This window comes from Melanostigma gelatinosum (genome assembly GCF_949748355.1).
Source record: "Melanostigma gelatinosum genome assembly, chromosome: 13".
NCBI classification, from domain to species: Eukaryota; Metazoa; Chordata; class Actinopteri; order Perciformes; family Zoarcidae; genus Melanostigma; species Melanostigma gelatinosum.
The window spans coordinates 20560853-20586967 of NC_136646.1; the positions used below are offsets into that span (position 1 = coordinate 20560853).

At 42.4% G+C, this 26115-nt stretch overlaps 1 protein-coding gene across 1 annotated transcript in view; it reads right to left on the reverse strand.

Annotated features, from left to right (window-relative positions):
• shank1 (SH3 and multiple ankyrin repeat domains 1) overlaps positions 1-26115 on the reverse strand; it is a gene marked incomplete at its 5' end in the record, with an annotated part of 45955 nt that overhangs the window by 15214 nt on the left and 4626 nt on the right. Inside the window, 13 exons of the mRNA XM_079280999.1 lie at positions 6724-6799; positions 7011-7124; positions 10279-10427; positions 11265-11386; positions 12425-12594; positions 12865-12931; positions 13595-13672; positions 14404-14520; positions 15916-16083; positions 16779-16933; positions 19402-19510; positions 19792-19863; positions 20658-20861. Coding sequence (XP_079137125.1) covers positions 6724-6799; positions 7011-7124; positions 10279-10427; positions 11265-11386; positions 12425-12594; positions 12865-12931; positions 13595-13672; positions 14404-14520; positions 15916-16083; positions 16779-16933; positions 19402-19510; positions 19792-19863; positions 20658-20861 — 1601 coding nt within the window. The remainder of the gene's footprint in view (positions 1-6723; positions 6800-7010; positions 7125-10278; positions 10428-11264; positions 11387-12424; positions 12595-12864; positions 12932-13594; positions 13673-14403; positions 14521-15915; positions 16084-16778; positions 16934-19401; positions 19511-19791; positions 19864-20657; positions 20862-26115) is intronic.

Sequence of the window (26115 nt, forward strand, 5' to 3'; positions counted from 1 at the left end):
CACAGGCAACATAAGCAACATGTCGCTCCATGGAAATTCAGCATGCTTGCCGACAACTGACTACTGATGTTTCTTAGTCTCAGTGTAAATATGGGTTACTGCTGCAATATGAAGTTTATTTGAGGGACAGCATCATGACGTGCCTCAAACACTCAAAGAACTATTACACCCCGTCACTGAAGCCGGTGATAACTCTTGTTCTCTTCAAACAAACAGTGCCTTAGAAGGCTAAGTGCCTGGAAACCAGCAATATGAACTTATCAGAATGACAAACCACTGTGAGAAGAGACACCAAAAGCAGCACAAAATGCAGAATATACCTGATGAAAACTTTAAGGACCACTGCAAATGCACTCAGAGCCTTTTGCACAGTCAGAAATCAGTGAGAACAAAGTGAAAGCCAAGTCATTCATAAATCTGGCAGCTGCAAGTGTCTTTCTTACAAATACTGCTCTTTGGAAGATCTTTCAGATCATATCTGTCATATTTTTGTTGAACTGCTCCTGCTACATTCACTCACGGTATCTGTGTGTGTATGTGTGTCCTCATGGTTGCATACATAGCAATAATCGCTCAAATCCCATCCAACCAACGCAGACAACTAACTCAGGCGTTGGTGTCTTCAAGGATGTCATCAACGTTAAGTGACATTAGCTGTGCCGTAAGTGACTGGATCCTCTGAAGTCTGAATCATTTCTGGACTGAATGCTCCTCAAAGTGCCGCTGAGAAATGGAGCCTACATTTGCACACGACCAGTGCATCCTTAGAAGCCCCCATAGTTCTTAAATCTGTCCTGGTCATGTTGTAAATACAGGGTATTAAAACACAACTTAAATGTTGACACTATTTGGAATACAACTTTGGGTATCATTAAACTCATCTCAGTTTATCACTGGTATTTGTACTTAGTAATGTATTTGAGAGAAATCTCCAAGTGATAAACTTTGAAACTTGTCTTTACAAGTTGACAACTGGGACAGTATAGACCTCTCTTATTTAGAGACAAGAGCAGGTTTAGCCCCTTAGGCTTCCTTTGTGGACTGCATTCTGCAGAGGATCAAACCACTGAACACAAAGACAGTGCCGCTCAGTGACCCAATATTGTCATCAGTGTCTTAGATACAAGCGACTGAGCTGGACGATCCAGCACAGCGTACAGTGAGTCTCATACTGCATATTCAAAAGCTGAGATATTAAACTGGTTTGGCCACGCAGGCTTCCATAGAGGTATCATAAAGAAGCTGGAACTTGTCATGCATGCTGCATCGTTAAAACTCCCTCACTGTTTCCAATTTGTCGGCAGTCTCCCTCTCTCTCTCTCTCTCTCTCTCTCTCTCTCTCACATACACATACATACTGGTAAACATACGCGACACACAGTATGCAGGACACAAGAACACATGCAATCAACCGGTCAAAAGAGGAAAAGAAATGTCCCTGCCAGACCTTTATGTGTTTGATGGAGAACAGCAAACACACCATCCATGCACACAAACATACAGACACAAACATGAGGCATGCATGCACACAAACACGCAATCAATCTGCACATCAGTAAAAGCAGCAAGCATCACTTGTCGGTGCAGCATTACTAGAGGACGTTTGTTCAGAGAGCGATTCAAAGCAGAGAGAAATAAAACGACACACACACACACAGATGTTCATACAGCGAAACACAGAACGGCTGCACTGCTCATACACCGGGCTGTGCAGCACCAGCTCTCGTCCGTCTTCACGCACATACATCACACACACTCAAATTCACATTGAGACACACTGAATCAAACACATCCGTCTGTAAGCATGCACTGTAACATCTGCCAATCTATCTTTTAGATCCTGCCCTGCCATCCATGATGTCCACATGCATCCATCCCTGGAGGGAGAGAGGGAGGCAGCGAGTGGAGGGTAGGGGGTATGAAAAGCCATGGCAGGTACCTGTAAATGAACCAGATGCTCCTATTCACAGGGCCGAGCGACGGCCAGGAAGAAGAGAGGGAGAGGGAGAGGGAGAGATCCTCCTCGCCGCATGCCCCCATCGCCATTTCCTCCCCTCCCTCTCCTCCTCCTCCTTCTCCTGCTCCTTCTCCTTCTCGTCTTCCAGCGAGACAGCAGCAAGCGCGAGCCGCGAGAGAGGAGGAGAGGAAGAAGAGGAGGAGAGAGAGATGGAAGAAGGGAAAGGGAGAGGGCCGAGCTCTCCCAACCCCTTCATACTTAAGACAGAGAGAGAGAGGAGGAATGGGAGAGGGAGACATGGAGATGGTTCATTGTGACTGCGACACAGAGAGAGAGAGGGAGAGAGAGAGAGAGAGAAGAGGAGCAATAAGGGGGAATAAGGTGGTTTAAGAAAAGTAGAGAGAGAAATTAGATAATTTAGAGAGAGAGAGAGTGAGAGGTGATTGGGTTTGTTCGCAGGGGATTCATGCACAAACACACATACAGTCCAAACATGCATGCATTGATACAATCAACTCATAAACAACCACCAATAATTCTCTCTCTCTCCTCTTTCTTCATCCTCCCCTTCCCTTCATCCATTCTCATCACTCCTGCACTTAAATGTATAGTATTCACTCTGCCCATCTATCACTGTCATGATTCCCCATTCATAAAAATGGATATGACTGAGATCTTTGCTGTACAGTCCTAGCTGAAATGATATGCTGGTCTTGAAGTTTAAATGATTGAACAGGTATTATCAGGTTCTACAAATCCTTTAAATCACACTTAACGAACCTCACCCCATATTTTTTTGCTTTCTTTCCAACCTGGAAACACACACACATGAACACACTCATACACACACAGTCGCCTCACATTTGCTGTAAACAAAGCATGAATGAGAGGGTAGAGCAAAGGAAAGAGGGGGGGAGGAGGAGACATATCGACGCAGACAGGAAGAGGAGAGAGGACAGAGAAACAGCTGGCGGGTGAGTGGCGGAAGGAGGAAGAGCAGGAGGAAAAGGAGAAGGAGAGAGAGAGAGAGAGAGAGAGAGAGAGAGAGTACAGATTCTCTCAAATAGCCACTCACATCATCTCTTAGTCAGAGCCTCCTTCCATGTATGTCGAAGCTGTCCTCAGTCGACTTGCCCTCCCTCCCTCCTTCCTTTCCTCTTTACGTATCTCTCTCTCTCGTCTCCCTCCTGCATTCGAGGATGATCACAGCTCTTGTCCCCTCTTCTCACATCTCTGCCTTTTTGTTTTTCTCCCTGCATGTCAGGCTATACCACTGTGATTCTGTGTACAGTGTGTGTGTGTTTGTGTGTGCATGCATGTGTGAAGAGAGAGAGAGATAAAGAGGGGGCATGAAGGAAAGAGGAAGAGAGAGGGAGAGAGGGGAAGAGAGGGAGAGGGAGAGAGAGAGAGGGAGAGAGAGAGGGAGAGAGAGGGAGCGAGAGAGGGGGAGAGCGAGAGGGAGAAGGGGGAGGCGCAGGAAACAAGCGTTGACAGAAGGTCCACATTATTGTGTGATTATGTGTATCTGCATGTTTGCCTAATGCGTCCTGTACTGTGTGTGCATCTCTTTCATACAATGGCCAAAGCTGAACACACACTCTTTAATGCGTTTGTCTTTCTCTTGTTGCAAATTTCAGCATAAAGGCAGATAAAGTGAAGTCCTACATGTTGGAGAAATATGAAAAATCAAATAGGAAGACTTTATGTTGCCGATGCACGAGCAAAAAGCAATGCATGTGTCTCACTAGACACACCTAACCACCACAGCAGTGTTTAGCAGGGTGTTCTGCATCTCTCCTCCAAACTCTGTGTGCTCGCTTGTCCATATTTGACTCAATGTTGGCCCAAAAGGGGTCTCATGTGTGCCGGGGGAGGAGCAGCAGCATGTACAGATTGTGTAGAGTTTAATCGGAGCATCTGCGCTGTGGCAATGACACAGAGATCTGATGAGATCAGTTCATAGCTTTCATCTATTTTATTGAGAACAGCAATTGTTTTGTTAGCTGCAAATGTTGCTAAAACAGCAAAGGTAGAAACTTTTCTCTCCAACCAAACGCTTACAGAACAGACCTGAGTGGTTGAAGATATTTTCACCGAACTGAATTTGGCTGTTGAAGACATTTACACCATGGAAGGAAAAGTTGTGGAGCATCAATACAGCCATCCTGTCTGGGTTCGAGGAGGAGGAGCAGAGGGGAAGAAAGATGCAACGTAGGACCAAGACAAACATGTGGGGTGTATAAAATACATCTGCAGAAAGGGGTGTAGCAGACGTGCATAAAAGTCCTCCATTTGTCCGTCAATTGTCACTGTTGTTCCTAAGTCATCATATCCCTCACACCTTGTGTTGTCATTATGTAATTGCCACATTGCATTTACAAGTTAAGGCAGTTCATCTCACTGACTGCCGGGTTTTGGTTATCACGCCTTGCTTTAATGTCACGGCTTGTCCTGTGCTTTAAAAGCCAGGCTACCAAATATATCCAGCTGCCAATAAGAAGGCGAGGATCAGAGAGTGGCAGATAAGCTGACTGTTTATTAGAGACGGACCAATATGGGCTTATCAAAAAAATGGAGCCAGTCAGTCATGTCCATTTCAAAACTATTTCATTGTGACTATACCAGATTCAAGCCTTAAAGCAAAACTATGTCATTTTAGAAAGAAGGAATAACTATTTTGATCTTTTATCATCAGATAAAAAGTCAGGGGATCATAGACATCATAAGGATTCATTGTCTGGGATGTCAGTACAATATTTGGCAATGGAAATCCATCCGACAGTTGTGTTATATATACTGACATTACCATCCCTAATAAAAAATATAATTAATAAAAATATAATTAGCATCATATGGAAAAAAGTTAAAACATGGCAGAGGACATCCTTCTTCACACTGCTTTGGCCCCCTGTTGCTTGCACACAAAAACAATGCATATGTCTGTTTTTACCCATTTATAAACAGAATGCCCTTCTTCCTTCATCCAACCTCTTCATCCCTCTCTTCAGCCCTGCTCTGTCTTTAGAGTGCCCTTCACTCTTTGACCTCCAGATGGAGACACCACAGGGGAGAGAGGGCGAAAGAAAGAAAATTAAACAGTACAGGGGGGTTAGCGACACTGTGATGAATAGAAAGCACAGGAGGGATGCAGAGATGGTGGGGAGATGTGGCCAAATACGGAGGACTTAAAGGCGGGACACATGAGATATTACATGTAGTGATAAAGGTTGTGAAAGTAGGCCTATGGCTGAGGGCCAGCCTGCCTGGCCAAACAAATAGTTTTGGGCTCCGTCTATGCTGCAGTGCACGGTTTTAAATATCCATGGTGTGTGTGTAGCATGCGTGTAAAACATAATGTGTGTGAGTTTGCATGGCTGAGTGCGTTGCTTGCATTAAATGTCGCTGTTGATGAAAAGCATGTTAATAATAAATGATACTGTGTGCATGTGCATGAGAGAGACAGTTACAGATGGAGATAAGGTGAAAGGAAAACATGAAAAGACCAAAAAGCAGGCTTGAATGATGAAGAATGATGATGAGCAAGAGAACAAAAAACGAGGGAAAGGCGGGATTTCATGTAAATACTACATGCGATTGATAATGGCTTCATTTCTATGTAAATAATTCTCTCATTGCTCAGTCCAAGTCATGGACACTGAAATGAGTTTGCCTCAAAGCGATGCCGTGCTCGCCATGATGCAGATGCAAGGCATGAAAGGGAAATACATTAGGCTGAGTAAATGAGGAGAAGGCACACTCTCAGAGTCAATACAGGAGAGTTTTCCCCTCAAGTGTCAACAGATCTCAGTCATCAGCGTGGTTTGATTGTTCACCATCACCGACAAGTTCAGCTAACCTTAAAATTGCCGCCCCACAATGCAGCTTTGCAACTCAAAGCCAAAACGCAGACACACAAAGGACGAAACTTACTCTAAAATCCCGACGTGACAAAGACCTGCCTGTCTGCCCAGGTTAAACTAAACTAAACCAGCCAGTCAAAACACAGCTGGTAAACATGTGCATCCTTGAGGATGACTCCAGTATGAAAGCAGGGGGGGGGATCAGCTTCTAGACCTGAGGCAGTGAACCCTCACACATCGTCATCCTCCCGCAAGAATCACTCGCAACACATCGCGTCACACAAATCAAAGCACCGCTGGAACACATGAATCACCACATGAATCATCTTATCTGAAAAGACGTGTACAGTATGTTCCCGTACAAACAAATCCCCTCTCAACACGTGCTGTGTGTCTAAACATTGGAGAAGCAGGGTCATAATGAAAAGGCCGTCTGTTTGATTTGCACACTGGACGGATGGACAAGCGACACCATACTCTTTAGCCGAGCGTTAAGCCCCTTTTTGCCGCAGTAGAGCAATAATCTGAATGTCAAGCTGCCCTTCCCTTGACCTCCATTTAACCAGGATGTGTCTTTGTCATAATGGGATACTTTCATGCTTCATTCTGGTCCTAATGTCACTTCAAACAGGCACTGAAGCATCCAAATGCCTCTTTTGTCAGCCCAAGTGCCCCAAAGTGCCCTCGTGTTCAGCTCAAATAGCCCTCTGGTACCATTCTGGAGTGACCTTACCCTAAATGAACCCGACTGTACCCTTAACTCTGTGAGCTGAAGCAGAGCCCCATGTCCAGTTTTTGCCCCTGCTGCTTCGAGAATCTGCGCAGGTGGCTGCTTGTTTTGGATGAAACTGGCTTCAGTTTGCTGTACATCCGTTTTGGCAACTGGCAAAGTACAGTAACTCTTACCTGGGAGCGTCAAAGCTGTCATAGGATCCCACAGTGTAATGGCGGAACAGCCTTTTGGCTCGTTCTCCACGGCTCTCTGAAACACAAAATCACAGGGATGTCAGCATGGTTGCAGCTACATTTAATCTATTTGCAAGGCTTATTATATAGCAGGTATATAATAAGCCCTGTGTGTGTGTGTGTGTGTGTGTGTGTGTGTGTGGGTGTGTGTGTGTGTACGTGTGTGTGTGTGTGTGTGTGTGTGTGTGTGTGTTTGCCTGTGAGTGTGTGTGACTGGTGCTGATCACCTGATCGGTTGTCTTGGCTTCGAAGCATCACTTCCTCCACACAGTCAGAGGGGAACCAACCTGTGCGACCCCTGACCGTTCCCTCCCAGTACCCGCCCTCGCCAACACTCAACACTAGAGGGGGGGTCAGGAAAGAGCAGCGTATCAGGAAGAAGCAACACAACACGCACCAACACAAACACCATGACAAATAAACAGATGCAAAAAGACAACATTATACAGACAGAAAATGAACTAAATGTAGACACACACGGACATGCAAACCGCCTACATACTCACCAAGACATACATACCTGGCGACACCTTAGGATCACTCACAAACACACACATATTCATACCTGCAGACATTGAAGACAAACATATATAGAGACCTTACACTCATGTTATGGCCATTTTACAAACTCATCTAAAGACACTTGGATCTGGCCTGGGTACTGAGACTGATACTGTCTCCTTAATAAGCACAGCCTGTCAGGTTTGAGTAACATTTTCCAATAGTATTTTTGTTTTTTTAATGTTTGACATTTTGGGAAATATGTTTATTCACTTTGTTGCTGGGAGTCATATCGGTCTGTTAAATTTAAAGTCACATCCAGCAGTTGTTTAGCTTAATGACTGAGCCAAGCGTAAACACCTAGCCTGGCTCTGTCCGAATGTAACTAAATAAATCTACTAGCGCCTCAAAAGCTCACATATCGAAGTGCAACAATGGCAGGTTGTGGCTTTATGAGTAGCTTTGTAGGATAGAAGTCCACCCTTATGTAGTTTTTTGGTTGGAATGCTCAACAATATACTTAAGCTTGAATAAATGTGAAAGGGTTGCTACTAGTACTAAAAACTCTTTATCTTTTAGCACATTTGTTGTTTTGGTTTTCCAAAATGCAGAAAAGCTGTACCAGTTAAAAGGAGACTGAGTATTGGACTTATATTAGTCAGGTAGCTATAAATAAAACGTCAATGGGATGCTCAAATGGCATCCCCATGTCTGCTGGCTGTGTAAGTAGGCATTTGTTCGGTAAGACGTTTGCCATAATACCTTTATAGACCAATGGTACAACTGGGCCGTGTTTGTTTTAGTCTAGTGTTGCTATGGTGTTGTGGTCAGTGGATTACTAAATTAATGCAGCATCCCCCTTTGTGTTGAAAATATTTGATCAGTTAGATAAATGATTTTAGCTTATATACTGCAATTAAATCTCAATTGTTAAACCGCTGGAGTCAGCAGCTCTTATTGTATAAGGACCTACAGCAGGGGTGTCCAAACTACGGCCCGCGGGCCAAGTACGGCCCGCGGTCCATTTTGAATTGGCCCGCAGCAACTTCTAAAAATATAATGTAATATGGCCCACACTTGAAACTTGCGCTTGACTGTATTGTACTTCTTAGTTTCACCACTAGGTGGAGATACTGTGTTGAACAAGGCAGCTTTTCCACAAAAAATAAATGCAGGAATTCAACAACGTCAGCGTGTCCAGAAACACAGTTGTGCGGCGAATCGAAGACTTGTCAGCTAACCTAAACCATCAAGTGTCAGATAAAGCTCGTGCTTTTGCTTTTTACTTCATTGCATATGATGAGAGCACAGATGCCACAGACACCGCACAGCTGTTCATTTGACGATCATTTCTGCTTTAGGAGCTGCTTGATTTTAGGAGTATAAAGAGCACAACAACAGGTAAGGACATGTTTGAAGCTGTGTCAGATGCAATTGACAAGATGGGACAAGCTGTGTGGAGTTATAACTGATAGGGCTCCAGCTATGAAAGGCGAGCGCAAGAGAGCGGAGGTGAGGCTCTTCAAATGCAGCGTATCACCCACCAAGAAGCACTCTGTGCTAACACAGTCCAGCTCGGCGATGTGATGAACACGGTTGTGAAAACTGTCAACATAATTCGAGCACGAGGGCACTCTACGCAACTTCAATGTTGCGCACTTCCCCACGCAGTCCGAAGTCAAATGTGCTTTTCCAAAGGCCAACCTTTCTGCTAAAAGGGGGAAATACGTGTCCGTGATAACGTCTCTCGTGACAGAACTCAGTCAGTGCTTACGTGGCGGCTGGTCAATAGAGGGCGATAGGGCGCGGCCCCACCTTGAGCCACAACAAACAAAATAAAATGAATAATAATAATAAACTATACAAATTGTCAATATTTGTGTTTTTGAAATATGGAATCACCCAGTAATATGTGTGAAATATGATATCTGCGGTAAATATATGCTTTTCCTGCATGTCCTCTCTGCGTGTGCACGTCTCAGCAGCGCTGGAGAAACTGCCCAAAAGAGCAGTGACGCAGTTTAGCCAATTGCTGATTAAAGATATAAATGTGTGACATACAATTTAGCCAATCAGCGCCCTCAAATAGATTCAGCTTGGGGCAGAATGCCCCAAGCTGAATCTATTTGAGGAGAAACTGCTGTGCTGATATCAGATCAGCCTGACCTCACAATCAGACAGCAGACTAGCAGGAAAGGGAAGCAGTACATGCGAAGCTACCAGCTGTAAATAAGATGTCCTGACGTGTTTGTCAAAGTGTTATTTTCTGCTTTTTTTCATGTTGGAATAAATGTTAAATATTTAACTGCAAAGTAGCAATACGTGTTTGACACCTTAATTTATTTAGCATGAAATCATACTGGGATGTTTGCTGAAATTGATTGGATGTGGCACAGCCCTACCTAGAACATGTTCCACCAGCTGCCATGGCTTTCAATATTTTTCTCTCATTGAGAGAGACATCGAGCTGTTCTCAACTCCCTTCTATTTGAATAATGAGTCTGTTCGGCTCAACATACGTGAGCAAACATCTCTGTTAAATCTGAACAAAAGCACATTGAGAACCAAATTTGATTGATTTTGCTCACTTTAACACACTAGGGGTGAGGCGATCGGACCTGAGTGGCCCAGCCCTTGGTATATTTTTCTGTATGTGGCCCTCAGTGAAAAAAGTTTGGACATCCCTGACCTACAGTATATGCCAGAGCCATAAACAGGGAGGGGTTCTGCACATGTAACCTTGTGATACATTAACATCTTTTAAAAAGTGTCTGTGATGCTGCTTTGCATGTTTCTGAATGTGCATTCAATTAACTTTTACAAGTGTGTGGATGTCAAAGCTGTCTGTGTGATTCATGTGGAGATTAGTAGCCTACCAGGTGTAAACAGACTCACAAACACTGACTCCCAACTACAAAATCACATGGAAGACAAAAAGCACACACACACACACACACACACTGTGTATCATGACATGAAAATGCACATACTGACCTTTGACCCTGTCTCCTTTACTGAAGCTGATTTCTCGCTCTCCCTGGGCAGAGTGTGATCGAGTAGCTACAAAGACTCGTCCTGGGACAGCGCTGTAGAGCCGTCTTCGCTGACCTGCGGTTTGTGCAGCTGCGCTGGCAGGAGCAGGCCTGGGTGGTAGGAAGCAGGAAGTGCAGCGTATGATTTGAGACTGAAGTTGAAAACTCAAAGCTCCCTAAAGGTATCGGACTAAATTACTGAATGCAATATATACATATATTTTTTTTATGAGAGAAAGGTAACTGGAAATTTGAGGATTTTAGCCAGTCATCCAAAATGTGCTTGAGTGGTTTCATTTATGAACTTTGTACACTCACAGATATTGAATTCCCCTTGTCAGAAGTAATATATATGTATAAAATAATAACAAAATAAATAATACATAATACAAATAAAATACATAATAAAAACTTTTTATAAGTCAGCCTGAGATTTCTGCTAACCCAAACCTACAAGACCATTTCTCACTCGAAGATGATTGCTTGCACGACAAAAATACATTTGAAGACCAAAGAAAAAACCATATTTTAGACGAAAACTTTATGACCCTTCAAGACCTTGACTCAGGTAATTCACTTTAACGCATTTTAAGGGCTCTTTTGGGACCTGCAGACATCCAGTGGAAAGTCTCAAAAGTACTTGAAGGGGGGGTTTGAAGCGGCGTTGTATGAGGTACTTATCCATAGTCAGTACAGCAAACCCCAGTTTGGAGAAGCAGACAGGAGTAAGGGTTATAATCTGGTACGCTGTATGGTGACATTTATGTTTTATACTGTACATGGTCCCTTTAATATAAAATGAATTGAATTAAATGAAGTACCTGATACAACACCAGTACACAATATCTGTACTGTCCCTTTAACCAGCCTAGATGAACCTACAATATTCCAAAGTTAGAAAAGTGGAAGAGAGGTTCTTTTTCTCAGATGTCGGCGTTTGCCACTCACCCCTGTCTCCGACTCTGCCTGCTCCGATCCTCCTTGTCTCCGATCCTTCCTCGGGATGGAGAACGCGTCCTCGCCCCTCTGGGACTGCTGGAGCTCCGCAGGGTTCCTGTATGCTTGTAGCCCTGAGAGGGACAGACAGGGAGATGAAGGGAGAGAAAGGGGAGAAAACATATGTCATGAAAGATGCTAACAGTATGACAGAATCAATGTGATCATGTCATATGATAGCAGCTGCATGCTGTATGATATAAGTTGTGCTTAACGGAGTTGATTTCTGTATATTGTTCATGTTTTTTATATTTCAGGTTTCTGTATTATGACTACTGGAACTAACGTCTGTGTATTAACTACAGTATCTTCTTCTCTGTCGCTCTGACAACTTAACATTTTTTCTGACTTCCATATCTTTGATGATCGATCGAAACCCTCCGAATGCCACTGACTGTGCCTTCAAGAGCTCATTGTGTTTACATACGATAACATCAACAATCACAACATGATAAATATAATAAAATGCATGCAACGTAATAAAATGCCTCACAAACGATGTCGTTTTATTTCACAGTCTATGTGTATGGGCTATTACTCAGCATGATCACTTATTTGCTACATTGGCCATAACTAAAACACATGAACACGGAGAGCTTATGCACTAATGCAAGATATAAGTTGCTGCAATGAGTGTTGTTCACCACTAGATGTTGATAAAAGCCATCCATTACTTTGCATGATGTCCCTTCAAATTGTGTAATACAATGGATAAAATCCATTATCTGAGTTAGTCAATCAAATCCAATCAAACATTATTTTTGTAATAATAACTATAACAGTAATGTGTGTAGGTATCCATTGGGGAGTAACTCAAAATAATTTTTAGCAGTCAAAAGCTGCAGAACACTTGGAACTTCAACATAGATGAGAAGTCCTCCAGGAGCTCAGGATCTGCAGGTTGAAACATCTACATTCAAAGCAAACCCAATCTGCTGATGACGACTGTGTGATCGATATGAAAGCTCTAGAACAACCACTAAATAGACTTTAGAGGTGAAATTGCATCTGATTGAGTCTGCTGTTTCCAGTGTCAAGAAAACTTTGAACATTCTTTCACACACACACACACACACACACACACACACACACACACACACACACACACAAACCTGCACAGAGACGATGTTGGTCCCTGGGGCGTTGGGCACTGCCATCCAGTCTGGCAAGTTCATGCTGCTGTCACTGTTGGCCCGGAGGAAAGGATGAGGGTGGGGTATTGTCAGAGTACGGGTGCTCTCCCGCCTCTGGGGGGCGTACTTTGGAGACTCCACAAAGGGAACTGTAATTAGAGGAGTGAGATGAACATTATTATTATTTAACAGTATTTCAGATTTGTTTTATTTTTTACAACTCATATTTTGCACAGCTTATTCCAGCATGCTGTTGTGATGCGAGACTATAGTCCTTATATTCTACTTTTCATCGATGCTCCCTTTAACTTGTTGATTCAAAGTCTGATTCCGATTGTGAAGATCCAATGTATCGTTTTAGATCAACAAAATGTCTAACATTACAGGACACTACACATATCCAAGCCTCCGTTACTTACCCACATCTGTATCCCGGTGGTTTTTGATGATTTCTCCCAGCTCAAAATGGCCGGACATAACCGCCACCTGGTAAAAGCACAGGTGCAATCTTTTTGGATACAGTTACATGGCAACTGAATGCACAAAATGTAATGGTAGAACAGTAGAACTGTTTACTAGTTCTCTTGTAATTACAGTAGGCATCTATATGGGGGCTTTTAATATCTTCTGTCGTTTCATCATGCTCTAAACTCTAAGCCTCTCAGGGCAAATTAACAAGTGATGAAAACCAGATTCATTAAAATAACATTTACATGGGACGGCTTTTTTCTAGAAAAATGATCATACAGCAAACACATACAGGTACTCTTGTGCGAGACCATATATCTGTATTATTTCCACCATTGCACAAATACTTTTAAACTTTTTGTTTTACAAACTACACAGGTCAGCACACAATCCGGCATATTCCGATGCTTTCTCCCTGTTGTCTCCTCTGGTTTTCTCTCCCGCACACACAAACACAACAGATTGTGTCAGCTGGCTTTTTGTGCACTGACAGAGTGAATATGTTTAGATTCAGGGGTCACACACAATCCTGCCACCTGGGACCTCTGTGTGCATCACAGCACAATAATGGTTTAAAGTGAAATTAGGCCCTGGCACTTTCTGCTACGTTAACTTAATAAGACACTCAACCATACAACCACCCAACATGCGTAATTACCCAGCCAAGCACTCAGCCGCTACCTGAAAGGGGGTCTGCCCATTGTTGTTCTTTGTGTCTTTATTTGCGCCCCGATAGAGCAGAATTCGAGAACAGCTTTCCTGCAACAAACAGCACTGATCACTTTACATGAATCAAAAATATGAACTGTATAATTACTGCTTAATGTAGAAATGCATGTGATGTGGTCACATGTGTGCAGTGGCTTTACAAAGCAGTATTGCCTTCTTTTTACATTGTGGGCGTTTTCTTGTGCTATGATGTAACAAATATGTTGATAAATATGTAAACAATATTATTCACACTTAATCAAGTTAAATGAACAAATACAGATTCAGCTTAAGGGAATACTAAATCCACAAATTGAGCATTTGTATTTCAATTACCGGTACTAACCCTTGTTACGTTAAATTCCCGAAGAAAATGTTGTTTTTCTGGTGAAGAATTTAAAAAATGGGAAAAATCTTGATGATTTGAAATAAAGACCTGGCTTTTACTGCACGAGTTGTGTGAGAGTTTGTCAACAGATGTTTTCATATCATTTCATATCAATTATTTGAATTCATCAACACTTTTCTTGGTTTGTCTATTCACCATTTACTGTGGAGGCATGAGAGAAAATATGTTTTCTTCAAGAATTCAAGGTAAAACAGAGTTAGTAATTAATAGACAAATGGCAACTTGGCTTAGTAGTATTCCTTTAATATCTATATAGCAAAGATAAAGAGCATTTATGTGGCTTTCACTTTGTTGCACTGCACGTTAAAAGATTGAAGGTGTTTCATTTTCTCTACTCTGTAGCTGACATTTATTCTGTATGAAGTTTGTCTACCTTGTTGTACAAAGCACAGATGTGCAAGGCAGTGTTTCCAGAGGCATTCTGGGAGGAAGAATCCGCACCATAGAAGAGGAGGTGCTCCAGATGCTGCGAGTTACCATGCTGACAGGCCTGAGAGAGGATGAACAGATTGTGGAGGAGCGATAGAAAGAGGAGGCGAGAGGTACACGTGGAAAAGGCAAAGAGTTTAAGGAGGCAAAAAGAAAATGTACCGAAGAGTAAAAAAAGAAGGATTGATGTGGTTGTTTGATGGAGAGAACAGAGAGGCCGAGAAGCAGACAATGATGAAGAATAGACAAAGAGAGAGAGGAACAAGGTGACGTGATTAAGTGACACCACATTTAATTAACAGCACCTCCAAACTCAGAGGGCGAGAGAATGAGTGAGAACAAAAGTGAGATCCAATGATAACAATGGTACAACCATCATCAAATGGACACACACAAACAGTGGAAATCAAAACTGTGTACTTATTATTATTATTTAATTTATGTTCATGTAGCAACTATGCCATGGCCACATTAAATACTCCGATCAGACTCTCCATTGGACACTTGAACTTATTTTAGGTCAATAACTGGATGTAATAGATGTAAATCAATACAAATAAATATGTGGACTACTTCTTTTAAAGAATGAAGATTTCACCCTTTCATCCTGTGATAAGGGACAACACAACTTTGACAATGAACACCATATAACAAAATAGTTCATTCAGAAAACATCTCATCCATTATTTTCTTTCAGAGGGAAACCTCGAAGTGCAACCTCACTGGTCTTAGTTGGTTGCTTCAGTATTATATACAGTTTATCCAAATGAAACTCAAAAAGCTCAACTCAAAAAGGCTTATGGTGGAACCAATCCAAAGAAGATCATCATTATCAATGCTAGTCAAATCCCACTGAACACACACGCAGAGACAGAATAAGATGGAGGCCACGAGTGGCTAGGAGAGCTGAAGAGACAGATGCTGATGAAGTGTGGGGGATCACACTGAGAGGAAGAGACGCTGAAGAGACGCTGATACCTTGATTTTTTCCTGTCCACTTCACTGCTGGAATATGAGGCCACAGAAGCAAGGCGGGTGGGATGAAGGGTGAAAGGTGTCCGAGATAAATGAAGAGAAGTGTCGTGTTTCATGGCATGAATGGTTTTTGACGTAGACACAGAGGCTGTACATACACAGACACTGGAACACAGAGTACACGGGTGCATTACAAATAGGATGCATGCTCACTTGTGCAATACAAACAACCCAAACACCCCAAGGCACTTCTTTTTGGTGCTTTCAGATCACAACCCCCAAATAGACATAAATTAGGCCACTGACCCCATTAGATTGAAAGATTTTGCCTTGAGCATCCTCTAACGGTTGATTTAGTGTAGACTTAAGTGTACGCACAGCAAGAACAAATTAAACCTAATTCAATACTTTCTGTGTTATATTCTCTTCAATTGATTTGTCCAAAATCTCAGAAAACCCCTTTTTAAAGATGCACAGGTACCTGATGTGTCTCGTCCCAGCCGTTCTCGTCCCTGATGCCTAGTTTGGCGTGGTGGTAAAGCAGTGTTTCGCAGCAGGAGGTGTCCCCCCCTGTCAGCACAGTGTGGTAGAGCGGCGTCAGCCCTCGCCGGTCCTTATAGTCCGGGGACGCACCCAGAGACAGCAGGACCTGCAGAAAGACAGCAGAGAAAGTAAACCCTCTGTACCCTCCGTAACAATGGAGAATAACAAAGTATAAAATAAAAAGGCATCAAGGAAAAATATCTTACGGTGGTTTCCAACTTCAAGCTGAAGAATATTCATAGCATTTTTAATCAGAACGGGAACACATAGCCGGGGTTTCAGAGAGGTCATGCAACGCCTCAGGCTAGACAGCATCAAGTATTAAATCAGAGTCTGCAGTAAATCTTTATGCAGTTTAGCAGTTGTTTCTTTTCTTTGTGGAAAATATGGACTGGCAATGTAACGCATGCAATTATCTCCCTCTGAATGAGTTATTTCTCCACAGGTGCCTGTCTTCTTGGCGATATGGGAGCTAAAGTTCTGGACAAATGCCTGAAATATAAATGTGCTACACACCTTTTTTTCTTTTTGGTTGAATAGAATAATAGATTGCTTTATTCATGTGTATTTTGTATGTGGTTGGGTGTTGATTGCTGTGTGGGAGGGTCTGTTTATTAGTCTTCTGGTTTGCTTATACAGTAACACAAATGAAGATAATACTGCATGAGTTTCAGGGCAAGTATCCATCTTGCAGGTATATACGCTGGTGTAAGTTTTTTTTGCCTTTTATGGCATGACAATGAAAACTCATTACCTGTAAACACCATTTCTATAAAAGGACAACAACGTGTGTATGTTTACCAGAAGGGCTGTATGACGGTGGCCTCGCACAGCTTTGTGTACGGGTGTGAGTCCATCTTTGGCGCGGAAGTCAATGTGAGCACCTCCCTCCACCAGGACCCGGATAGCCTCACCTCCACCCGGCTCACACTGCACTGCCAAGGACAGAGCAGTCTCTGGCGGACACACACACACAGATTCAAATAGAGTTTTTAAGGATTGGTTTGAAAGTCAAATTATTTGTACAACACTGGCCAGATTGTTTGCTCCCAGGGGGCTGGTGGACTGCTCAGTGGGAAACATGTTTCAGCAAAATATTTCAACTATTTGCCCTCAAACTCCTTTCTTGCTTTGACTTTATAATCTTGAACACCTGCAGCTTTGTCCTTACAGGTTAGACAAAAAAAACATATTAAACGCCACGAAAAATAATCAACCGTCCAACTCTCTTGAAAGTACGTAACAAGAACGCCGGCGTTACTGTCCAATATTTCTTTCAATAAGTGACAATAAGGGAGTTTCTGAGGTGTCTCCAGAACAGAAGTGCTCGTCATCCAGTCGCCGAAAAATGCAATTCTTGCAGAAATCTCCAAATATCAAAAGTGTTTGATACCAAATCCAGGGATGGATTTTTCTATGGGCCTTCTCCCTGTCTTAGTGTCTTAATTTGGAGGGATTTCTGACCATTTATATAAAAATAAAAAACATTACATTTTGCACCAAATCTGTATAACAAGTATCAACACAAATATTGCTGCAACAACTTAGGAGAGTCACAGTTCTGACAGAAAGTACAAAGAAGACTCACTCCATGCAAACATCATCACCTAGAATGGTAGGATTTAGGAATTACATCATTTCCAGGTTACACAACTACACAACCTGAGACAATTACGCCAACTGTAAAGTTTCCTGCAAATGTTCAAATTCACTTCTGCTAAAATGTAATGCAATCTACAAGCTTCTCTACCGATTTCATCTCTTTCAGGTTTCATCCTACAGGTAGCAGCGGTAGATTCCAAGTGAAAACTAAAGCTGTTTTTCCGACTGATGCTTGCTACACTTTGCCAATTATGCTGGCATCAAATAAAGCAAACTCAATTAGATTATTTCAAAATGAAACCAATGCTGTATCACAACACTTTAAAGCTCACTTAACACGCTTGATCTTCTTCAGCAATAAGGTTCAAGAACACGAAAAAGAATAAAAGCATTCAAAGTGTTCCCAGTGAAAACAGGGTACAGAGCGCTGGCTGCCATGGAGACAAGAGAGTTGTTGGCAAAGAGGAAAACGGCTGAGGGCTTTTATCCTCCAACAGCTTCTGTAGAGCTACAGTACAAACAATTTGGGGGAATGTTTTGACTGCACTTCCTCTGAAGTTACCAATGTCGGGACGACTCAGGGAATGCCCATGAAACAGTTCCCTTGGCAGAGATGGAAGTGAACCCCGCTGACAGGAGCCACTCTGAATATGGTAGAATCATTTCATGTCCTATTAAAGACTCAGTGTGAGCCTGGGTGGAAAAAGCATGACGAAACGTTTCAGAGTGACAGACAAGTCAAATGTTGAAAAAAAGTGTCTACATCCAGTGTTTTGAGCGCCTCTTTGTGCATGCCTAATACCTACGACCTAAGAGTTCATAGACTAGCTGTCAGAACACCTTGACAGCCTCACAGACAAGAATGTAGAGGAAACCATTTGAAGCTGTGACATTCTTTTGTAGATTTTGATTGAACAGCTATTTTAAACACGTGGACTGAGTGAGTTTTACATTAAACCTGAGCTGTTTTAATTAAAGGTTATTGGCGCAAAATAATTCATAATGAAATTGATTAAAAATGATCAATTCATTTTCTACCCTTGGTTTGTTGGTATCCTAAAAATGGAGTACAGGGAGCACAGAAACTAGGGTTCAAAATCAAACCCTGATGTCCGAAGCAAAAACCACCACAAGTATCATATTCAGGTGTAGAGTGTGTCTGCGGGGTCTTTCACGTGAGTGGAGCATGTTAGTGAGTGGGGTTCATCGGGGCTCTCTGTTGCCCTCCGGTGTTCTGAAGTGGAAGTGTGTTTCACACCCATGATGGCAGGCTGTGTTTTGTGTTGTGACACTTTGCTCCCACAGCAGCTGGAGCAACACAGAGCAGCACACCCAGACTGTAAGCGAACAGTCTGCTGCGCCCCCTAAGCACTAACAGGATCTGAGAAAAGTCACCAAATTGCAAACAGCACTGGCCAGTACCTTGACAAAGTGTTAGACTAACATACTGCAGAGCTGTGGGAGAGAGCTGCAGGTCACAAAGCTGCTGGCCACCAGCATGCTTATTTGTTTGATGGGCAGAACAATTCAATGAATAGAAAGACACAGATGAAAGAAGAGATGTGGGTGTTTAGATGGATGTATGCATGGATGAAAAGAGCTGCAGCAGGGGAAATCAGTATCACCGTCAACCCTATTTCATCCTTCTTGTTTTAAGCCATTTGTTCATCTCATGAATGTGAGGATTTCGATGTGTTCAGATCTTAACTTTCAAATGACTGCAATATGCGAGTAGTCTGTAATGGATGGATGGATGGATGAATGATGGTAGACAGTAAGGAAGGGTCGGGGAAGAGTCCTCGGCCTGTGAAGCACTCCTTACCGCCGGTGTCAGCATCCTGGTAGTTGGGATCGAGGCCTTTGTCTAAGAACTTGGCCATCTTATCCACAGCGCTGGTTTGAATGTAATCCATGAATTTCTTCAGGCTAGCCTGCATGCAGAGAGAAACATGCTGCTGTATTATAGGGAACTCCTCTGTCTTTGAAATACTGTATGTGCAAGCAATGTACAGTGCAGTAGAGCACATTGAAGCATTGTACAGTATAGATGCACGAACAAAGGAAAATAAACACAGATTCACATGCAGAAATACACTGACATGCATACTGTATTGATTTAAATAGACTCACTCTGTGCAAGTACATTTATATGATTGAAACATGCAGTTGAACCCCTTCAGAGATCCTACTTCAGGACAACTGGGTTTCATACCTTAGTGTGCAGTTTGGCCAGTTGCTTCTCATCCAGATTGGTCTGTTTGTACACCCTGGTTTTGTATCGAAACTAAACCCGAGAGAGGAGAAGGGGAAGGAAACGAAGAGTTAATCCTAACACAGAGGGCATTTGTCCTTAATTCTCTTGTTGGCCTAGATCCACAAAATGGGGCCTGCAGATTTATTGTACAGAGAAGCTTTTTCTGGTTTGCTATACAAACACCGTCTTCTACTTCACTGAAGACAAGAAATGTGAGAGAAATGGTCTCGCTTTACAGCAGTTTAAAGACGCTGTAAAGCCTCCACTGGGTCATAATATAGCATGAAAGAAGGTGACTATACAGACTGGGTAAGAGATTAGCAGGAGTTTGCAGCAGTTGCACTAAACAGAGCAGGGAAGCTGAACAGTTCTGTGACATTCCTTTAAGAAGTGTGTTGAAACTTAATTCATCAGCCATGGTTTTTCATAAGCTTAGATGACACAAGCAACATTTACAGTATGACGTCTAGCTGCCTTGAAGTGCTGCTGTTTTTTTCTTCAGTCATCCTGGATCCTTAAAAATACAAAAAGTTGCAGAGTAAACCTTGGTCACATGATGTGATGCACAAAGTTGAACTAGATCTACTGCGCTGATCTTAATGCTGTCATATAAAAGACTCTGTTGGGATTCAGTTGATGGGTCGACAGAGTACAAATAGCTGACATTTAAGATAATCTAAAGAACACACTTTTCAAAGAGAAGGCCATCCCTTCAGACTCCGACCATTGCATTACTGAATAACAGTGACATGAGGACATGCAGGCTACATCACTTCTCCATTATGTATTCTTAAAACCGTGTTAAAGGAAGACAGGAATAGTACCTCCAAATATGGTACCCCTTTCTCAAAGGACTGTGGGTACTCTCTGAGCAGCCTCTCCTCCTCCAGGAACATGGCATCATGGCCGTCTGTGGCGGGCTGGAACAGACCATAGTTCAGGACGTCCCGCAGAGATTCGGTCAGGGAGCACAGCACCTGCTGCTTGGCCTTCCACACCGTGGCCTCCGGGTTAAACCGCAAACATTTCTACAGGCACGACAGAAAGAGACATAGCTCAGCTTTAAGTTGATAGAGCGTTGGATAACTGGGATACTCTAAATGTATAAAGGAATGAGTAAAGGAATAAAAATGATTGAGATTAATGACAAACATCTTACCATATGAAGAATCTTATGAACAGTTTTGGTTTACGATTACAAAATACTTTGACAACATAAGCAGTTAAAACCAGGTAACAACTATAAAAGGCAGCAAACGCAAAGTCAACGAGAAGTTATAAATAATAGCCAAATTAAAAACAATCAGTCACTGAGTTTTAAGAACTGGTGTTAAGGATGATGAAGATGCAGCAGCCAGACTCAAGGCCTTGATAGAAACAACCTGATCACTTTTTGGGAATCTAAATTAAGAAATAGCTGTTTGTAAATCATTATTTTAAAACAAAACTTAAATGAAACTAAAGAAAAAGGAAAGGACACTAAATTGTGGGAAATCCACAATAGGCTGCAAGCTGCCTCGTATGGGGTGAAATGATCTGTGATATTTTGGCCAAACCGTCTGTGAATTCAAAATGAACCGTAACCAAGGCAAAGCTGCTCAAATTAGGATGTTGTGAACTTTCTGTTGCAGAATGAACCACAAAAATACATTTCACAAGCTGGCAGCAACAAAGGGGACAAAAACCAGCAAACACTGCGTCCTCCAACAGATTTACTCTATAAACGTATCAGGTGGCTTTCTTCAAATAACTGGTCAAGGCCCTGAGAGGTAAAAGTATTCATTATTTTCACAGTGCAGAGCAGCGCCATGAGCTAACGTGGGGCACATTCACATGCACTAACACGCTAAAAGGCACGTATGGCGGGCCTGGAGAGGCTTGGATTACAACACACACAGAGGGAGACATTACTCCACAATATATTTACAAAGCAAGTAGTTGTCTGATGCTGAATTGCATTGTAGAGATAGAGAACCTTTAGGTTCAAAAATCTTCCACCACTGGTTTCATTTGAATCATTTTGAACTGGGTTCAACTAAAACAAACACTGACCGTTTTCCAGTAAGTCTGGGGAAAAAAGATGATACATTTTGTATATCGTACGATCTTTCTTATTTCCTGTCCCATGAATTATTTTGTGACCAACGTCTATCTTTGGACTCCGTGTACAGGTCTCGACTGTCCCAGAGACAATCCTGTGGCTCTAACCTTTACGACTGCTGCACACTGGGGCTGTTCACCCTGAGAGTCAGCAGGGGGAGACAGCCTCGGAGTAAAGCTGGAGATTCCCGGGCTCCACAGTCTGCAGAAAGGATTTGAATGGCAATTCGGTGCGGCTTTAAGTGTCTCCGCTGGGGTCGTGAACAGCCAAATGCACAACGGCTCAGAGGCTCAGTCAACAAAGTGGGATGTTACTCACTACACAGATGGCTGACAGAAGGTTTTTGACACCTCTCGTTCTCTCTCTCCTCCCTCCCTGTCTCTCTCTCTCTTCCTCTCATTGCCCAGAGTGGAGTCGGGTTGTTCTCTGACCTTGAGGCAGCAGCAGGATGATTGGCCGATGCAGCTGCAAGGATCCCTGCCTCTTACTGCATTACTGCATGGGCTCTTCTCTCCGGCCAATACGCCTTCTAACCCAGAACATTCGTCTTAATCGCTTACATACATACACATACTAGACATATATGTGTGTGTGTGTGTGTGTGTGTGTTTCCCATTAGGAAAGAGATAAAAACCCTGCATAGGGTTGTGTGTTCTTTGCAGAGGAGTAACATAACATATTCTCCCTCTATTTTATTCAGTGTCTCCGTTCGCGCACAGGCAACCCGGTCGCCACGGCAACCAGTTCATCAGTGGAGCAAGCAGCTTGTTGCCATAGAGACATCCCTGTGTTCCCTAGGAGATGGGGTACTGGGAAGGGTGTGCATGTGCTTGTGTGTGAGCCTGTGCATCAGTTTGGCTGGATTAGTGTGTGTGTGTGTGTGTGCGTGTGTGTGTGTGCGTGTGCGTGGGTGTGTGTTACAGCAGCGTGGGGAAAGAGAGTGGAGTCAAAGGGAGGGGAATGTCTAAGACTTTGACTAAGACAGTAAAAGAGGATGAAAATGTGCGTCTGTCTGTCACACAAAGATGCACACACTAGCCTACACACACTCACAATCCCCATAAAGCGTGCAGGCAAACGATCTAAAATGAATCACAGTCACAGCAGGACAGAATGACGGTTAAGGATTCAGTTATCTGGAGTGCTGGAGGAATATTCCCACAGTCAACACTGATATAATTATCAGAAAATAATTGAGATTTAAACTTGTGTAATGACTTTGCTTTCGTCCTAAGAAGCTTCAGATAGTTGGAGGTTTTACTGAGGCAGCCATGCTCGTTATTGATCTGCATACCTGCAGGAATAGCATTGATCCTACAGCTTGTAACCGGCCGGCCCATTCGGGCTCATCACGTATACCTACAAGGATCTTGAGAATGCTACATGGTGCTGTACAGTTTTCCCACAGTTCCACCCTCCATTACAAACACCTTTGTACTGTTAGTAATGCAATAGTGTAAACTGTGCTTTATTCAAATCAAGTCACAGACCGCCTTGCAACGTTTTATAAACCTCAAATGTTGCACAGCGGTTGAGTGTGTGTGGTGCCCTCTACTGTTCAGAGCTTACTAAGTCTAAATGAATCCCAGTTGATGGTTTGTAGAATGTCTTTGTACAACGATAACATTGTTTCACTGACAAAATATAAAAGCACAAACGCCAGATCTTTTTTCCTTCAAATTTATGCTTGTTCATTATCGTATTCGGATCAGTGCTTAGTGGTAAAATTACAAAAAGGCACGAGTAAAAGTTACAGAAGTATTATCATCTAAATGTACTTTGATTATCCAAAGAAGAAGTGATTGTTCATGATGAAAAATGATATATTATAAGCCTGTAATATGACATTATTCGATTTTTTCACGTATTTACAATCTTGTCTTTTTATGAGAAATATCTTATACTTCTCAGCTTCTCCATCTGATCATTTGTGACACAATTTATATTTAGTCAGACCTTCCATTTATTTCAGCATGTTTATCATCATTACATCATGCATCAGGTCTCAGCACATGGGCAGTGGTGGAGTGTAACTAAATAGATTTATTCAAATACTGTACAGATTTGAGGAACTTGTACTTTATTTGACTTTTTCAAAGTTACGCTGCTTTATGGTTCTAGTTTACAACATTTCAGAGGGAAATATTTAACTTTTTACTCCATTTTACTTCATTGATCTGACAGCTAGTTAAATGCTGTTTTTGCATCATATTCATTGTTTTTGTATTTATTTATTCATTGTAAGACAAATGCATCAGTGGTTACTCGTAGTGACTTACGTAAACGGTTGGCTTGTAGATAATAAACACAGATAAGTATGCGTTTAAAATTCATTAAAGTAAAATTTTAGGCTTTTATGAGGACACAGCTATCTGGCTGAAAGTCACCAGTTAACGCGGTCACTTGTTAAACTGTAACAGAAACGGTTGTGACCCTGTCGAACTTGAGTCTGCTGTTGGAATATTGATTGTGACAATCAAATAACCAAACAACAAAACATTTTGATACTGGTAACAGTTTGAATTTAATGTTGATAACTTGCTGACTCGTCAGGATGAATGGGGCAAAACGCCTCTCCTGTTGCACACATCAGCGTGCATATGTTTGTTGACGTCGGCTGTAAAAGGGTCTATTAAACAAAAGGAAGACAAAAACTAATGCTACAGCTTTTATACTATAAAGCTTTACATGATTTTCAGTATATTAATGCCGCTTTAATCCCTTCTGTTTCTCTTGTGGTTTTAGTATTATGCAGACCAAAATTCTGTCTTGTCTTGAAGCTGTGATCACACTTTCCCACTCACATGCACCCACTCACTCTGTCCATGCTGCTCTTCATCTTCCCTGCCTATCTCTATCTTATTCTTCCTCATCCTTCCCTCTCTCTCTCTCTCCCTCTCTCTCCCTCTCTGTCCCTCTGGTCTTTTCCTGCAGGCCAAGTGCAGGGGGACTAGAAGCCTTTAATGAGATCTATGGGGAAATAATAACCCCCCACTAAACACACACGTCAGCCATGTCACCATTTAAGTCCACTTCCTCTCCATATCTCACTCTCTTCCTCTCTCTCAACCAGTCCTACAGCAGTTCAAGAAAGCAAATTCATTTCTTTAAAGCAGTCCTGTCACCCATGCTGCACTCCCTCTTCTTCTCCTCTCATACTTTCCTCTCTATTATCTCTGTCCCTCTGCTCACCTTTGGAGCTCCCCCTTTCATTGACATACAACCTCTTCACAGCTGAGAGGTGGACACCGTCTTGTAGTCTGAGAAGTTCACATATCTTAAGTAAGCTGTGTGTGTGTTTGCATGTTTCCAAACTGTTTGTGAGACCAAATCCTGCCTGAGGGGCTGCTGCTTATACTTCAGAGTTTGCACGACTCAGACTGTGGAGAAAACATAATTTGTTTCATGCAGGTTAATGTGCTCGGCACGCAAACGCTAACTTGACTGCATACACGCGAGTTTGACAATCCAATAAACCTTCAAACAAAACTGCCTCGACATCCTGCTGTGGCAGAATCATATCAATACCGTGTGATACACGAGTCTGACTGTCGCTGAGTGCACACCAGTGAGTTAATGGACCAGTGCCTTTTCCATCAGCCACCAGTGGAAGAGGAAGAATCAGTGCAGAGTACGCAGATCCACTGACACAGCTAACTCAGGGTAGAAAAATCATCATCTGCAGAGTAACTATGGCTGTCAAATAAATGTCGTGGGGTTAAAAAGTACAGTTTGGAAAAGAAGTATAAATTGGCATAAAATGGAAGTACCGGTACTAGTACAAGTACATCTAAATTGTACTTTAGCACTGCACTTTAGTAAAGAGACTTAGCCACTTTCCATCAGTGTAAATACAGTAAAACCGTTAAATGACTTCACATACCTTTGGGTAGTTCAGTCTAACGAATCATTCAAGCACTGAGTGACATGGCTCATTACTCAAGCCAATCAGGTGGTGATCTGTTTGAATTAACAGGTCACTATCGTAATAAAGTCATTCTAATGCTGTTTAAATACCAGCTATGTGTCACTTGGACCTCCAAAAAACATTTAGACCAAACAAAGCTCCATTTCTAGACATCGTTTGACCTGCAAATCATCAAAAGGTGCCTACTGGGTACACTGGGGGGTTGTACAATGTGTTTTCTTCAACACAGTTTCGGTATGCCAGACGTTCCCCA